Source organism: Paramisgurnus dabryanus, chromosome 6 (assembly GCF_030506205.2).
Source record: "Paramisgurnus dabryanus chromosome 6, PD_genome_1.1, whole genome shotgun sequence".
NCBI lineage: Eukaryota > Metazoa > Chordata > Actinopteri > Cypriniformes > Cobitidae > Paramisgurnus > Paramisgurnus dabryanus.
In genome coordinates, this window is record NC_133342.1 from 50,226,753 (window position 1) to 50,241,425 (window position 14,673).

The following is a 14,673-nucleotide window of genomic DNA, read 5'->3' on the forward strand; positions in this document are numbered from 1 at the left end:
TTGAAAAATCTGTCATAGCAATCGTAAAAAAAATATTTTTACCTGATGAAACCCGATGTTCTGTGACTGTGTGTTGTCAACAGTGCCACCTGCAGGCTTGAACAGATACTGTATTGTTTAAAGGGATAGATCACCCAAAATAATAATACTAATTATAACAACAACAAGTGACACTAGTTTATTATTATTTTTATTCTTAATTTCAGATCTTATGGGTAAATAAGTAAGAGGGGGAGAGAGAGAGAGAGATTTTGAGTTTTAATGCTCTTTTATTTTAACAATTTAATCAAACTCTACTTTCAGTCGAGATGCCACCAGTCCCAAAAACATAGGGACAACTGACAAAAAAATTAATTAGAACCAATTTCTTTTTCCTTTAAATAGAGTACCTGGGCCCATAAACAAACAATTCAATAGTAAAACCTTCACCCAGAGATGAAAACCAATTGTTTAGAAGGCAAAAAAGATCCCCTGAACGTGAACACTGTATGAATAAGTGGACCACCGACTCTACCTCCAAACAAAAAGGGGAACCCACCCCTATGTTAAGATTGAGATGCGCCACATATCTGTTCGTAGCTATTGCTCCATGTACAATTCTCCACTGGAGATCACCTGTCAGTTTATTAATCAGACACTTGTACAGAGCACCCCAGCATCCTTTAGGGGAAGAGTCAAGTCTAAGAAATTCTGTCCATTTTGCAAAAGACACACCAGTCAAAGTCCTGGCATTTGACACTTTTAAACAAGTCCAGTACAAGGCCTTTTTTCCAGTTAACTCAAAACAGTTCAATTCAGGGATTTTAAATGTCAACAAACAGTGCTCATCTTCTTCCCAATTCTTCACAGCTGCACTGACTATAAGTGAGGGAAATACGTACTCATGCTCTTCTGTCCACTCATGGATCATCGTTGTTTTATCGAGAAAGTCTCTGTACTCCTCTACGAAAACTCCACGTAATTCTGTGATGAGCTGCTTTATCATTCTTGTGGATTTCACTTCAGTCCTTTGGCTTATAACTTCCACGCTGCTACTCAATATATGACCCAACTTCACATATCCAGCCGCCAGCAACCGTGAACGTGGCAAAGATTTAAAACTGCGATGACAATAAAATGATGGCTTATAAATATTTCTGATTGTTTGTTTCTATTCCAAGACATTTTGTAGGCCTATGTCATGCTTGGGGTGTGTGATGAAGAGAGGGATAATTTTAGTAATTTAAAAATTATTTAATTTAATTCAGTGTTTATTAGCCAATCAGATTTGTTTTGACGACGTGATTGCGATTCAGCCCTGCGAAGAGACGGGTTGCACGGCAACATCATTAACTGGTTGCGCGCCACCGAGAGGCAGAAAGAAGAGATGTCCATTGTGTTGTAGGCTAGTAGCTGTGTCTGTAAGTCAAAATGCCAAAGAGTTGTTGCGTGGGAAAATAGTACCAACAGAGTCAGTGCTGGGTGCCTGATGTTAACATAGATGGGACTATTACGTTACTAGTCTAACATTATACATGTATCACAGTAACACTGCAAAAATAAAGACAGAAAAACAGATCCAACTAAAATCAAGTTTTATCTATATACAAACAATAAAGAATGCTTCAATAATTAAGGTTGTTGCAGTAGCGGATCAGCTCACCAAGCGGGCTTTCTGCCTCCTGGATGCGCGCTGCGCACCCTGTAGTAAACCTGCAACCCGTCTATACGTATAAGCATAACAGACAAGCATGCACACTCACAGCCACAATGACGAATGCATTTAGGCTATCTGTATCTATCAGCTTCGCAATGTCTCAGAAGAGAATTTTGGATTTTTTCAATCACACAGCACAAAAGTCCCGAGGACTAGCGTTATTTCTCCAACTGACTCCTCATCCTGCATATCAGAGAAAGGTCATCTTTTCAAAAACTATTTAAAAATATAGCCAAATTGTTTCGCGGTGTTTAACGCACATGTAGATGTTACAGAACATTTAAAGTAACATTTAAAGTAAAAAAGATTGAATTAAATGATTAAAACGACATGCAAGGAACTAAAGTGTAAAGCCTCTATGTACAACAAGGAACACGCGCATTTAAGAGTGGTGGGCATTTAAAAAATTTATATAAATTATTCCCATGCATCCCCGTGCGTGATGCGTGCCAGAGGAGACTCCGCACATGACTCGCGTTGCATTTTGTAACTTTTACAAAGCATTTTGTAATTTGTGTAACTTTTTGGACACCTTTGTTACTTTGGCCTAGTCTATATATAATATTTCTGATTATATGGCATAGCTTTCTCCCCACCCAATGAGGCTAATAAAGTAATAATGAAAAATATGCTTAATCAACGGCCGGCTAGAGGATAGTAGCAGAAAATAACGACCCTGGCAGAGAATTCAAACTCCACTATGTTGCAATAGGCTATATAGTTTGTATGGGCCGTCAGCTCATCTTTACTTTATGGATGGGAGGTGCGAGTGAGTTTTTAAAAGAAGACATTTATAGGTAGAGTGGTATGCAGAATAAAAAGCTTGTGAACAACTTTAAAATGTTATAACTCTATACCAACCCCACCCCCCACCCCCCGGCTGCATCCGCACCCCCTACCGAAAATATCTTCCCGCGCCTCTGGTGAACGTAAGCATGCAGATGATAGAAATCTTGAAGGCAGGAGAGGGTTAAAAAACAAAGGTTCTTCCAACAGCCAAGGCCCTGCTTCCAGATCAAGTGATCTTGACACATTGAAAACTTTCCAAGCTTCAAGCATAGATTTATAAAATGGAGTGAGATCTACCAACTCAGACTCTTGTAAGTCCATAAGAAATAAATGTTTATCAAGTCCCATTCCACCTACCCTCCGCAAAAGGGCTATCGCAGTATCCATCCAAGTACAATTGCCGTTATATAGCAGCTTTTGAGCAGATTGTAATCGGAAAGTCATGAGTCTTGCCTTGAGGTCCACTAGACCCTGTCCTGCTTCTTGTACAGGAAGATACAGTACTGCAGCTTGCACCCAATGGCATTCAGACCAGAAAAAAGTTCACCAAGTGCCTTTGAATCATTTGAAATAGCCCTGCTGGTGGTTGCAGCACATTAAATGTATGCCACAGAGTAGATGCAACCAAATTATTGGCCACCAACACTCTTCCCCTGTAGGACACCTGGGGTAGCAACCATTTCACTCTAGACAATTGGGTGCATACTCTTTCCTCTATGCCCTCCCAATTTAATTTTTGAAACTCATTTAAACCACAAAAAAGGGCCTAAAATCTTAAGACCATCTAATTTCCATTAAAGGTCTCTAGGTAATTTTGGGAGATTCTCTGAAATACATTGACCTACCCAGAGTGCTTCACTTTTATCCCAGTCAACCTTGGCTGTTGAAGCCTTCTAATATATATAAAGTGCATCAGACAAAACCTTGACATCTTGTGTGTTTTTAACAAACCACGGTAATATCATCAGCATAAGCACTTAAAACTGTTCTTGAATTCTTAAAGAGGAGGTTCAATGGTATTTCAAGCATTCTAACTCAGTTTTAGGGCTCTATCTTACACCCGGCGCAATGCGCGACGCAAGTGTCTTTTGCTAGTTTCCACCCTGGGCAATTATCATTTTCACATTTAGCGCCATGCTGTTTAAATAGCAAATGTATTTGTGCCCCCTTTTGCGCCCATGGGCGTTCTGGTCTGAAAACGAGGTGTGTTCAGGCGCATTGTTGGCGCGTTGCTATTTTGAGGCAACTAAAATAGACTACGCCATTGACCAACAAAAACCTGGTCTAAAGTCAATGGCGCAATATGTTTTTTTGTTATTTAAAGAGCGCATTAGTAATATGCTCCTGAACGGGACGACAACGCGGGTTTGCTTAACACATACATGAATACGCAGCAGCACAAAAACGCTTTTAAATATGAAAGATTAAAGGATTGAATGTAAAAGATTATTATTGAGTCTCTTGGACATAAATGAGGACTAATTATGAGACGTTAGAAACCGCAAAGAGCTGCTTCACCTGTAGCCTGGTAAGTAAATAAGTGCTTTGCTTTAAACAAATGCATCTATTTTTAAATGTTTTTAAATGCTATCTTACGGATTTATTGTACATGATGACACTGTACCTGTGGATATGGTAAGATGAGAAACATTTTAAGTAATGCTTTGTAAAAAATCCCATATGGCGCTGTTCTAGTGCTGAAACGCTTCGGTTCTCTGCATGTTTGTAAATCCTTTATCTCGTGTTTGTATTTTTAGAGTACTAACCTTTTCTTGCATATTTGCAAATTATTTTATGAGATTACATTGATTATGTAGGATATCAATACATTTAGGACAGCAATTAAAAGCATGTTATTTGTACTTCTATGACTAAGAAAAAGAAAAAGGCTTTTAACTCTTTCCTCGCCATTGACGAGATATCTCGTCAATTAAGAGAAAACGCTTCCCCGTCAATGACGAGATTTTCCGTCTTTCCGCAATACCGCTATTATCCACCAGGTGGCGCCCTTCCGCAACTTTTTAAAACCGGAAGTATTGCCCTATGGCAAGCGGCTGCATGTCCGTGTCTGTTTTAAAGATTGCTCTGAATGGGATCTCTATGAAAAGTCCGTCATAAAAATGGAATTATCTCTGCTTTTTGCTCAAAATATGGTGTTTTTGCAAAAACCTACCCATATTGAAAAGCTGATTGCAAAAGAACCACACTCAAAAAAATAATATGTTGGATTTAATTAACTTTTTTTTGTCAACAGGTTCCACCTAACAAATTTTGTTGAATTTATGTAACATTATCTATTTCAGTAAACTTAAGTTTTTTATATAAACATAATGCAATCTTGTTTAGTTGAATTAAATTAACTTTCTTTTTTTTGTTTTAAATAATTAACTTAATTAAGTTCAACTGAACTATATATAGTTTTTTACATTCAACCAAAATAAAAATCTGTTTTTTGCTTTGCATTACTTTATTTAGTTAGTACATTTTAACAATTTAAAATTGTACACATAATAAAAAAATTTTATACAATAAAAAGTGAAAATATGTACCATGTGAACATTGGCTCACTGTTTTCTCTTCTTATTGCAAGTAAAACAATTTTACACATTTTTAACAATAAAAATGTATGCAAAATCTTAACTCTGTAAACAATGTCTTACTGTTTTCTCTTACTATTTTAGGTAAACAATATACAGTAAATATATTGAATGCATTTAAGAACACAAATGTCCAACAAGATTTATTTGTTCAAAATCTGTATTTTTAAAACTATTCCATTTCCTTATTAAAAGCAAAATACAATAAAATACAGAAAATAAAAGCACATTGCCTATAAATGAAATTAAGTGGGAGAAAAGTCTCTCTTTTCCCCTCTTTAAATTGGGAAAAGTAACAATGGATTTATTTAAAACAAGAAATACCGAAAGAACTGTAACATGGCAGAACTGGAACAAATGTACTGTAACAGTCAACAGTATACTGAGTATAATGATTTTCAAGAAAAAAAATCTTAGTATTTTTGTCTTGTTTTCAGTAAAAAAATAAAAATAAATTTAATTTGATATTTTTGGTCTAAAAACTAGAGTTATTTTCTTAATTAAAATTTTTGTAGATATTTTTACTGAAAACAAGACAAAAATACTAAGAATTTTCTTGAAAATAATTTTATGCAGTGTAACATTGTGGAAACAAGTACCATCACTTGATCCTGACCTCAACTTAGTACTTAGAAAAGAAGCTTATTTTTTAGGACATGGACCTTGTTTGACAGCTTGTTGGCATCTAGCTCCATCAAAAGCTTTTGAAATATCTCAAAAGTGTACCTCAAATCTTGCGGGTAGGCCAAGTTGAATGCATAAATCAGACCAAGCATCATAGAACACGCATGTGCCACATTGTTAAGGTTTTCAAGTATTTTGATGCCTTCAATGATGATGCCAACATCTTGGTAGGGGTCTGTAGCATGTGCCCCTTCAGGGTTGATGACATAGATTCCAAGGGTGGTGTTGCGCATCAAGGTTTGGGCTTCTTCATGTTCAACATCCTAAAAAAAACAAATACAAAAAGAAACAATTAGATAAAATCTGGGTGAAAGGGGGAAATTGGTTTTAGAGATATGTTAAACAGGTTCAAATTACCATGTACTCCTTCACAAGGTTTGAGGGGTCTTCGTTCACATAAACAACGAGTGCTTTTAGGATGCATTCACGTCTTTTTTCGATGGAAACATTCTGAAAAGTGTAACAAGAAACCATTATTAGCAGGTTGCTTTTTCACACTTGCAAAAATGATTGCTATATACAAATTATCTGACAATGTTATTTCTATAAGGGTCATCTCTGAAAACAAAAGAAAATGACCCTAAACCAAAAATTTTGCTATAGGAAAGATACACAATCATTTTTGATGTCCGAGTTATTCGGACTCTGATGCTTCTGAAAAATATGGTAAAAGGCTATATGCAAGCCTTTTTAATTAAAACAGTTTACATTACAGAACATATGAAGTGTTCAAATGCAATTTTATCTTTTCTTTTAAATGAGCATTTTATATCAGGCGTTTAGTGTTGGTCTACAACAGGGGTGGGGAACGTCGGTCCTGGAGAGCCGCAGCCCTGCAGTTTTTAGCTCCCGATTAAACCTCACCTGTCTGAAGGTTTCTAGTAACTCTTTAGACCTTGATTACCTGTTCAGGTGTGTTTGATTAGAGCTGGAGCTAAACTCTGTAAGACTGCGGCTCTCCAGGACCGACGTTCGCCACCCATGGTCTACAAATTGATATTTCAGACTGTGGATTTAGCAAGTTTTTAAGCAAAATTTTGAGTAACGTACACTATGTAAAGAGTATTTACTAAAAATCATAATCTCATTTTGACTGAAATGGGTTTTAAAGGAAAACACCACTGTTTCACTATTTTACTGTGTTATTAGCTCAACTTAGACAAATTAATACATACCTATCTTTTTGCAATGTGTGCAACTTAACCTTTGTACAGTGCGTTGTGAATGTGTTAGCATTTAGCTTAGCCCCATTCACTCCTTAGGATCCGAACAGGGATGAATTTAGAAGCGACCAAACCAGGGGTGGGCAATTCCTGGTCCTGAGGGATACAGCCCTGCAGAGTTTAGCTCCAACCCTAATCAAACACAGCTGAAAAATCTGATTGAAGTCTTCAGGACTGTTTGGAAATTACATTCAGTTGTGTTCGATTAAGGTTGAAGCTAAACTCTACAGGACTGTGGCCTTCGATGCCCACCCCTGGACCAAACACTTCATGTTTTCCCTATTTAAAGACTGTTACATGAGTAGTTACACGAGTAAGTATGGTGGCACAAAATAAAACGTGGAGAATTTTTTTAAGCAGATAAAAAAATGAGAACTACATTGTATGGTGGAAGAACTCTTAGTTTGCAGCACTTCGACCTCTGGAGCAGTAACAACATCACTCCTGACTACTCTCCCTCTCGCTCAAACTCAGTGAGAGGGGAGTGATGATGTTACTGTGCACTGAGGTCGAAGTGCTACAAACTAAGTCCTCTTCCACCATACAATGTAGTTCTCATTTTTTATCTACTAAAGAAAAATCTCCACGTTTTATTTTGTGCCACCATACTTACTCGTGTAACTCCTCATGTTACAGTCTTTAAATAGGGAAAACATGGAAGTGTTTGGTGGCTTCTAAATTCATCCCTGTTTGGATCCTAAGGAGGCTAGGCTAAATGCTAACACATTCACGACATGCTGTGCAAAGATGAAGTACACACACTGGAAAAAGATAGGCATGTATAATTTGTCTAAGTTGAGCTAATAACATGTTTTCCTTTAAAGCCACGCATTAGTTGCATTTTACTGAAAAAAAGATATTCAGCCATTATTTATCCTACTGCAACCATTATTAACTTCAGTGTTCTAATTAAGAGAAAAAAAAAACAAGAGGTATCATACCATGAGGCTTGGTGCATAATAACTGAAAGCTTATATTTGGGAGAAATATTGCCAGATTTAAAATGATGAGTTTAGAGAGCATACCTGATCCAAAACTGACATGATGTTGTTGATCTTCTGTCCTGCTGCTCCTCCTTTCTTTCTGAAAACACTGATAAGCTGAGTTGAGAAATGATCGAGCTGACCCATGAATTTGGACACCAAAGGGATTGTTGTAATCCTACTGAATTCTGCAGAAACCTAATACCAGTTTTAAAAGAACAAATCAAAATAGTTAGTGATATGCGTGATATTCCTTACAAGTATTATAATACCACAACACTTAGGGTATGTCTTTACCAACACTTACAGATCACATACAAAATTACCACAAATGAACAAACCAATTAAATGTGAATAATCATTAATTTCAAAATTTACAACCACCATCTAAGTATTTACAGAAAGACATTACAAAGACTTACCTCTCGTTCATTAAACAGTGCTGGCCATCTATTCTTAAATTCACCAATGCCAGGCAAATCTTCAACCACCTCATGTCTTCTAAGCGAAAATGTTCTGTCCATCAGCCCCCTGATAACCTGCTCATTGTTTCTTTTAGTCACCTCAGACAGTAGTGCAATTCTTTGATGTTCAAGTGTTTCTTTTGTTTCTCCCAGTGGGTAATCCGGACAATAGTTTACCTCAGCTTTTTTAGGTTTCTTCACTTGGTTAGGACTTCCCACTGATCCTTTTCGCTTGTGTGAGTTGATGTTTAGCTCAGAACATCCTATGTTCCTCAATTTTGTTCGGAAGTTTGCCATCTTGTATTTTAAACTTATTTTCCAGCCATAGTAGCCACTTGCAGAGCCTTTTTCTTTGAGGCAAGGGAACTTCTGTACCAAAGCAGAAGCTACATCATCAAGATCTGCAGTTGAGGGGTATGCCTTGTACTTTATTATTTCTGCAGCTAAAGCATCTAAAATGTCAGACTTCAGCTTGGTATTGGGGCTGAGAAGAGTACCATCCGTTTGATAAGCCAGCTGAGCTTTTTGCAGTTGCATCTCAGCATCAAAACTAAACTGTGGTATTGGAAAACTTTGAGGCCATACCTTATTTCTAACACAGCACAGAGATTCTGGAGTTGAATGTGCAGATGAATGTGAGGATGAGGAAGGTGCAGATGAATGTGAAGATGAAATGATGTCTGTGTCACAGGATGAGCCCGAAGATGTCTCAATTACTTCTGGCACAGATGGAGCAGAAGAGCTACTTGTAGATGAAGGCAACTGAATCACCTTAAGTGTGGCTCTGTCCTGTATGTCTGAAGTTGAACTGAGGTTAACAAAATCATTAAAATCGGGATCTTTGAATTGTATTCGAAAATGTTCATGTACTCCAAGTTGTGTTTGGATTTCTCTTTTAAGGTCATTCAATGAGTCTGGTATACCAGTTGGGAGAATTAACCTTTCACAGTCGTTATCTCCCAAGATTACTAGAAGCTTGGCTGTGCTATCCATTACATCAAACCTTTCTGAAAGAGAGAGGGACATGAATCTATTAGTACAATGCCAGCAGATTTATTCTTACTATTAACTATAAAATTGACATTTACTAGAAACTGAAACTAGCATTACATTTTAGAACAACATCTGTTTATCCTAAGGAGTGAATTGGATATTTAAAACTTCACATAAGCATATTAGTTAACACTGTGTGCCATGGCCCTCTACACAAAGAACTTGTCATGCATATCATGTTTGACAGTAGCCCTACAAGACTTTAATTGCTGGATACTGCACCTAATCAATAAGTATGTGTCTTTTTAGGGTAATCATTCGGACCCCTCCAACCATATAATCAGCAAGAGGGTATGGATCTTTCAACTCATTGTGGGGAATGAAGCAAATTTCATGAGTTGGTACCAATTCAAAGGCCCTAAAGTGCTCGTGATACCATGAAGACATTTTTTTGGCAATGAAAGCTAGACTGTCTTTGATTATACAAATTTGCGTAATTTCAGCAAATTCTGAAAACCCACAAAGAGAGCCATGGGCAATTATCATGCCATTGCGATATGTAATGCCATCATAAGAGACATTCCGAGCAACACTGACACTGGAGATACCAGGATACCTAGCATTGAGGCAATGTACAACATCCTCTTTCAGGACCTCAACAGCGACATTGGAGACATGTGTGACCTGAAAGGTGGTCTTTTCACGGCTGGGTATGTGAATGTTATATCCAGCCATCAATTGGTGTTTACTTGCCAAAGTCAATGTTATGTTCTTGAAGCAATTTGTGTGCCTAACTACTTGTTTGAAGTAGCTATGCTTTGATTCAAAACGCAATGTCCACAGAAAAACCAAAGGACCAAAGCAGCGAATCATTTCTGGATAATGCTCCAAATAGTGATGTTTTGGAAGCAGTCTTTTACTTGGGAACAACAACTGATGTTTCTGACGGTGTTCAGAGATCTTGCATTCCAGATATGCAATAGTCTCATCTGTATGAACCAAAGACAGAACCAGTTCCACAATATCCTTCAAGTCTAAAATCATGAGCCACACAGGTTCATCTGCAGGCACCAAATGTCCAATAATCAATGGCAGTAATCTTAACAGGCACCAATTTTCATGTGCGTTGCCACCAACTGATCTTCTGCTTGCAAAAGTCTGTGGCACCAGTTGAGGTCGGTTTGTCTTATCACCCCACTTGTACGGAAAATGATGAATAAGCTCATTGAGCCTATCAAGAGACAAGATCTTTTTTGAAATAAGTACAGCAAAGCACTCAGCCAGCTCAACTGGTACTATGCCTTCAAAAAGATCATGAGCCAAATCAGGAGGGTAGCCTGTTGTAACATTGAAGTACTTAAGGCTGTCACTGAAAACACATGCTTTTTTCACACCGATGACATTCACATTGTTTTCCAAAGCATGTTTCACATGCCCTTGGTGCTCTTCTGCAGTCCGAAGTGTAAACAAACCTGCCCTTACTTCATTGGTCTGAAAATCTTCACGTGAAGCTGTACAAAATCGACAACAGTAGTCACCTGAAAAGTTCTCAATGAAGCCAGCCATAGAATGAGTGGCAAGATTATCAGCCACAACACACTCGACTGTTCCTTTAAGGAATGTTCCTAGTTTGTGGACATACACACCTTGCTGTTCCAAAGTTTGGAGATCATGCAATAGAGGTCGCAATATTTTCTCAAATCCATACGTCTTCACATCTTCTGTTTTGCATAAAACAGCAAGATTAATTGAAGACAACGCTGACTGAAACACTGTTGGTACATTGCCCAAAATCCAGTACATTCCACATAACTTGTGTTTCTTTCTCGATGTCCCAAGAGGGTTGCAAATTTCAAAATCATCAACATAAAAACGCATAGATATCCTCAACTCCTCTGAGAAGAAATCATTTGTTTTGAAATAGAGACCATCTTGAATTGACCTGTACTGATGCACATCTCTTCTTAATTGTTGAGAACTATGACTTTCGACCACTTTGTCAAGTAGGTCATTCTGAGCTAATAAATTCTGCAAAGACTCAAGTATTGGAACATACTGATAGCTTCTGTTTCCCTTGGCTTCAAGAACATACTCTACAGGGTCTACAACTTTAAAATGTTCCCTATAATATTGTTTACGCTTAAACGCAGAGGATAGTGGACCACCACGCTTTATTGCGGTAAATAAAGGGTTTGTTGTACTAAGAGCTGTAAGAAGTTCTTTGACCAGAGATTCGTTATCATCAATTCTGTGCTTCTGTAATGTGTCTACAATTATTCTGCCAGTCAATGGAAAGGAAGCGTCACTTAGTAAATAATACAGATCCTCCAATAACTCATCAACAGCTGTGCCTGGGACATGGTAGTAATTCTCCAGCTTTAAAAGCAAGGAAGCTAATTTAAGCTCTACCAACTCAGTCAAGTTCTCTGGAACCTCATCTTTATCGATACAGCTGGAATTGTCATCTACCACAGACGCATCACTTTCTTCTGTTAAAAGACTGTCTTCAGATACCCCACTTACCCCTTGTGTTTTCACAATACCTTCCTTAAAATCTGCCAATGAACACTGACAGTGTTTTCGGTTTTTATGTGATTTAAATGTGCCATACACATTTGTTTTGAAAGAGCAATCCTTAAACATACAACTTACTGTCTCATGACTGCGCAAGTGATTATTAATATGAAGAAAGTACTCATTTAATGAAGGAATGTCAGTGGCAGTACAAACATGACAATTTATCATTGTGGTTTCACTAGAATTTTGCCTTTGAGGTTGCTTCTCACTGCCATGTGATCTGCTTAAGTGGGACCGCAGTGCATTCCATGTTTTAAAAGTGCATGGACAGTCAGTATATGCACATGGATATGCTTGTCTGCGGCCATAGTGTCCATGTACTAACCTGAAGTGTTTTAAAAGCGTTGATCTGGATGTGTGAAATGAGCCACAATCTCTGCACAGCCACTTGTGGGACTCCTGAGGCATAACTTCCAAACTCTGTTAAGCGGAAAAGGACGTTAGTCACCAATTAAATTGAATAAAATACTACTACATATATATAAAAAATATAATTAAACACTACCAACTGCTAAACTGTAGTATAAATGTTTTGGATGACCTTACCAACAAGTTACTTAACTAAATGCCAACTTATTTAAGTGTTAAATGTGTATTTAAGTGTTAAATGTGTATTTAAGTGTTAAATGTGTATTTAAGTGTTAAATGTGTATTTAAGTGTTAAATGTGTATTTAAGTGTTAAATGTGTTTAGTTCTATGATGAAATCAAATAGAAATGCAAAGACCACAATTTAAAAGAATTATTAAAAAACTAATACTAAACCATGGGACAAAATGAATTTATTTGCACGTGTACACCTATCTGTTTTCACATAAATTGTGAGAATGCTCACTAAATGCTCCTAATTATCTATTTAATACAAGTATTTGTCTTTTTATGGGAGAATTTAAATTAAATCAAAGTGCAAAACGTGGAAAATATTACATAGGAATTAAAAAGCAATGCAGAGTGACTAATAATACTCTGAAAACAAAGTAAATTACACACGTGTAATATATCTGGTAATTACGTGGTCTGTAATGCTCCTAATTAGCAATTTAATACAAGTATTTGTCTTTATATGGGAGAATTTAAATTAAATCAAAGTGCAAATCGTGGAAAATATAACATAGGAATTAAAAAGCAATGCAGAGTGACTAATAATACTCTGAAAACAAAGTAAATTACACACGTGTAATATATCTGGTAATTACGTGGTCTGTAATGCTCCTAATTAGCAATTTAATACAAGTATTTGTCTTTATATGGGAGAATTTAAATTAAATCAAAGTGAAAAACGTGGAAAATATTACATAGGAATTTAAAAGCAATGTAGAGTGACTAATAGTAATCTGAAAACAAAGTAAATTACACACGTGTAATATATCTGGTAATTATGTGGTCTGTAATCTGTAATTCACAATTCTAATCTATTGATAATCTCAATATAAATGCAAAAAAGTAAAATATCTCACCTGTGTCTCCACATATAGACAAAACCTTCTCCGTTTTCTCCGCTTGTAAAGTAATTTTGTTCACAAGACGTTAATGCAGAAAATGGCCGACCGTAATCAGGAGAGTGAACCATGTGCGTTCTATCTGCGCATGCGCATGTGCAGCTCCACCTGCTGATCAAAGTGCGGTACTGCAGAAGCAACACAACTTTATTTCATTCATTTAATGTAATTGAGTTGTGTAAATTTGAAAATTACTTTTTCTAATTTTGTCCAAACTAAGATTTTAATTTTAATGCACAAACTTAAGTGTATTATATATTTCAAACGTATTTAAATTCTTTGAACCAACAATAGCTGTGTTTCATTTTTTTGAGTGCACTAAAGGTAGGATGAAACGGTTTTTTTTTGTTTGAAAGCAGAGGGTCTGTTCTTTCATTTGGTATATTGTATGTTTATATATTTAAAGAAGAACATTTTCTGGAAGGCATTAAACTTTGGTGAAAATCATGAAAAACGCTGGCGCTGGCTGGCAACTTTTTTAAAAAACGCTGGCGGTGAGTTAAAGAGTTAAAGGTTTTAATTAAAAAAATGAAAATTTCAATAAAAACTAGATATGCAATTCCCAAGGAATTACCAGTGCATGAAAATGCAAAAAGCTGATTGACAGAAATGTAAAAGAAATTTAGTCTAGTAGTTTACCTGGCTGTTGACATGTTTTAGTGTGAAGCTAGCATGATTTAAAAAAGTTATCATGATGAAATATGATGCTAGCATGATTAGCATGATTCAGCATGACGTTAGCATGATGCTAGCATGATTAGCATGAAGCTAGCATGAAGCTAGCATGATTAGCATGAAGCTAGCATAATGCTAGCATGATTAGCATGAAGCTAGCATGATCAGCATGAAGCTAGCATGATGTAAGCATGATTAGCATGAAGCTAGCATGATGCTAGCATGATTAGCATGAAGCTAGCAAGATGTTAGCATGATTAGCATGAAGCTAGCATGATGCTAGCATGATTAGCATGAAGCTAGCATGATGTTAGCATGATTAGCATGAAGCTAACATGATGCTAGCATGATTAGCATGAAGCTAGCAAGATGTTCGCATTATTAGCATGAAGCTAACATGATTAGCACGAAGCTAGCATGATGCTAGCATGATTAGCACGAAGCTAGCATGATGCTAGCATGATTAGCACGAAGCTAGCATGATGCTAGCATGA

The 14,673-nt window shown here is 36.8% G+C and overlaps 1 protein-coding gene across 1 annotated transcript; it reads right to left on the reverse strand.

Annotated features, from left to right (window-relative positions):
- Positions 1-5,052: 5,052 nt before the first annotated feature.
- LOC135758085 (sterile alpha motif domain-containing protein 3-like) lies at positions 5,053-13,793 on the reverse strand. Its single transcript, XM_065272931.2, has 6 exons — positions 13,463-13,793; positions 12,332-12,426; positions 8,395-9,443; positions 8,015-8,170; positions 6,124-6,216; positions 5,053-6,029 (listed from the first exon to the last, which is right to left on the reverse strand). Exons 3-6 carry the CDS (start codon positions 9,427-9,429, stop codon positions 5,712-5,714), a joined length of 1,602 nt encoding a protein of 533 aa, XP_065129003.1. The 5' UTR covers positions 9,430-9,443; positions 12,332-12,426; positions 13,463-13,793; the 3' UTR covers positions 5,053-5,711.
- Between the last annotated feature and the right edge of the window lie 880 nt (positions 13,794-14,673).

What these genes read in the sequence shown, in the direction of transcription:
- LOC135758085 (XM_065272931.2), bottom strand. Translation starts at nt 9,429, where the DNA reads ATGGATAGCACAGCCAAGCTTCTAGTAATCTTGGGAGATAACGACTGT. An exon ending in CACTGTTTAATGAACGAGAG is followed by an intron (nt 8,171 to 8,394) that starts GTAAGTCTTTGT and finishes AACTGGTATTAG; the next exon opens with GTTTCTGCAGAATTCAGTAG. An exon ending in TCATGTCAGTTTTGGATCAG is followed by an intron (nt 6,217 to 8,014) that starts GTATGCTCTCTA and finishes TACACTTTTCAG; the next exon opens with AATGTTTCCATCGAAAAAAG.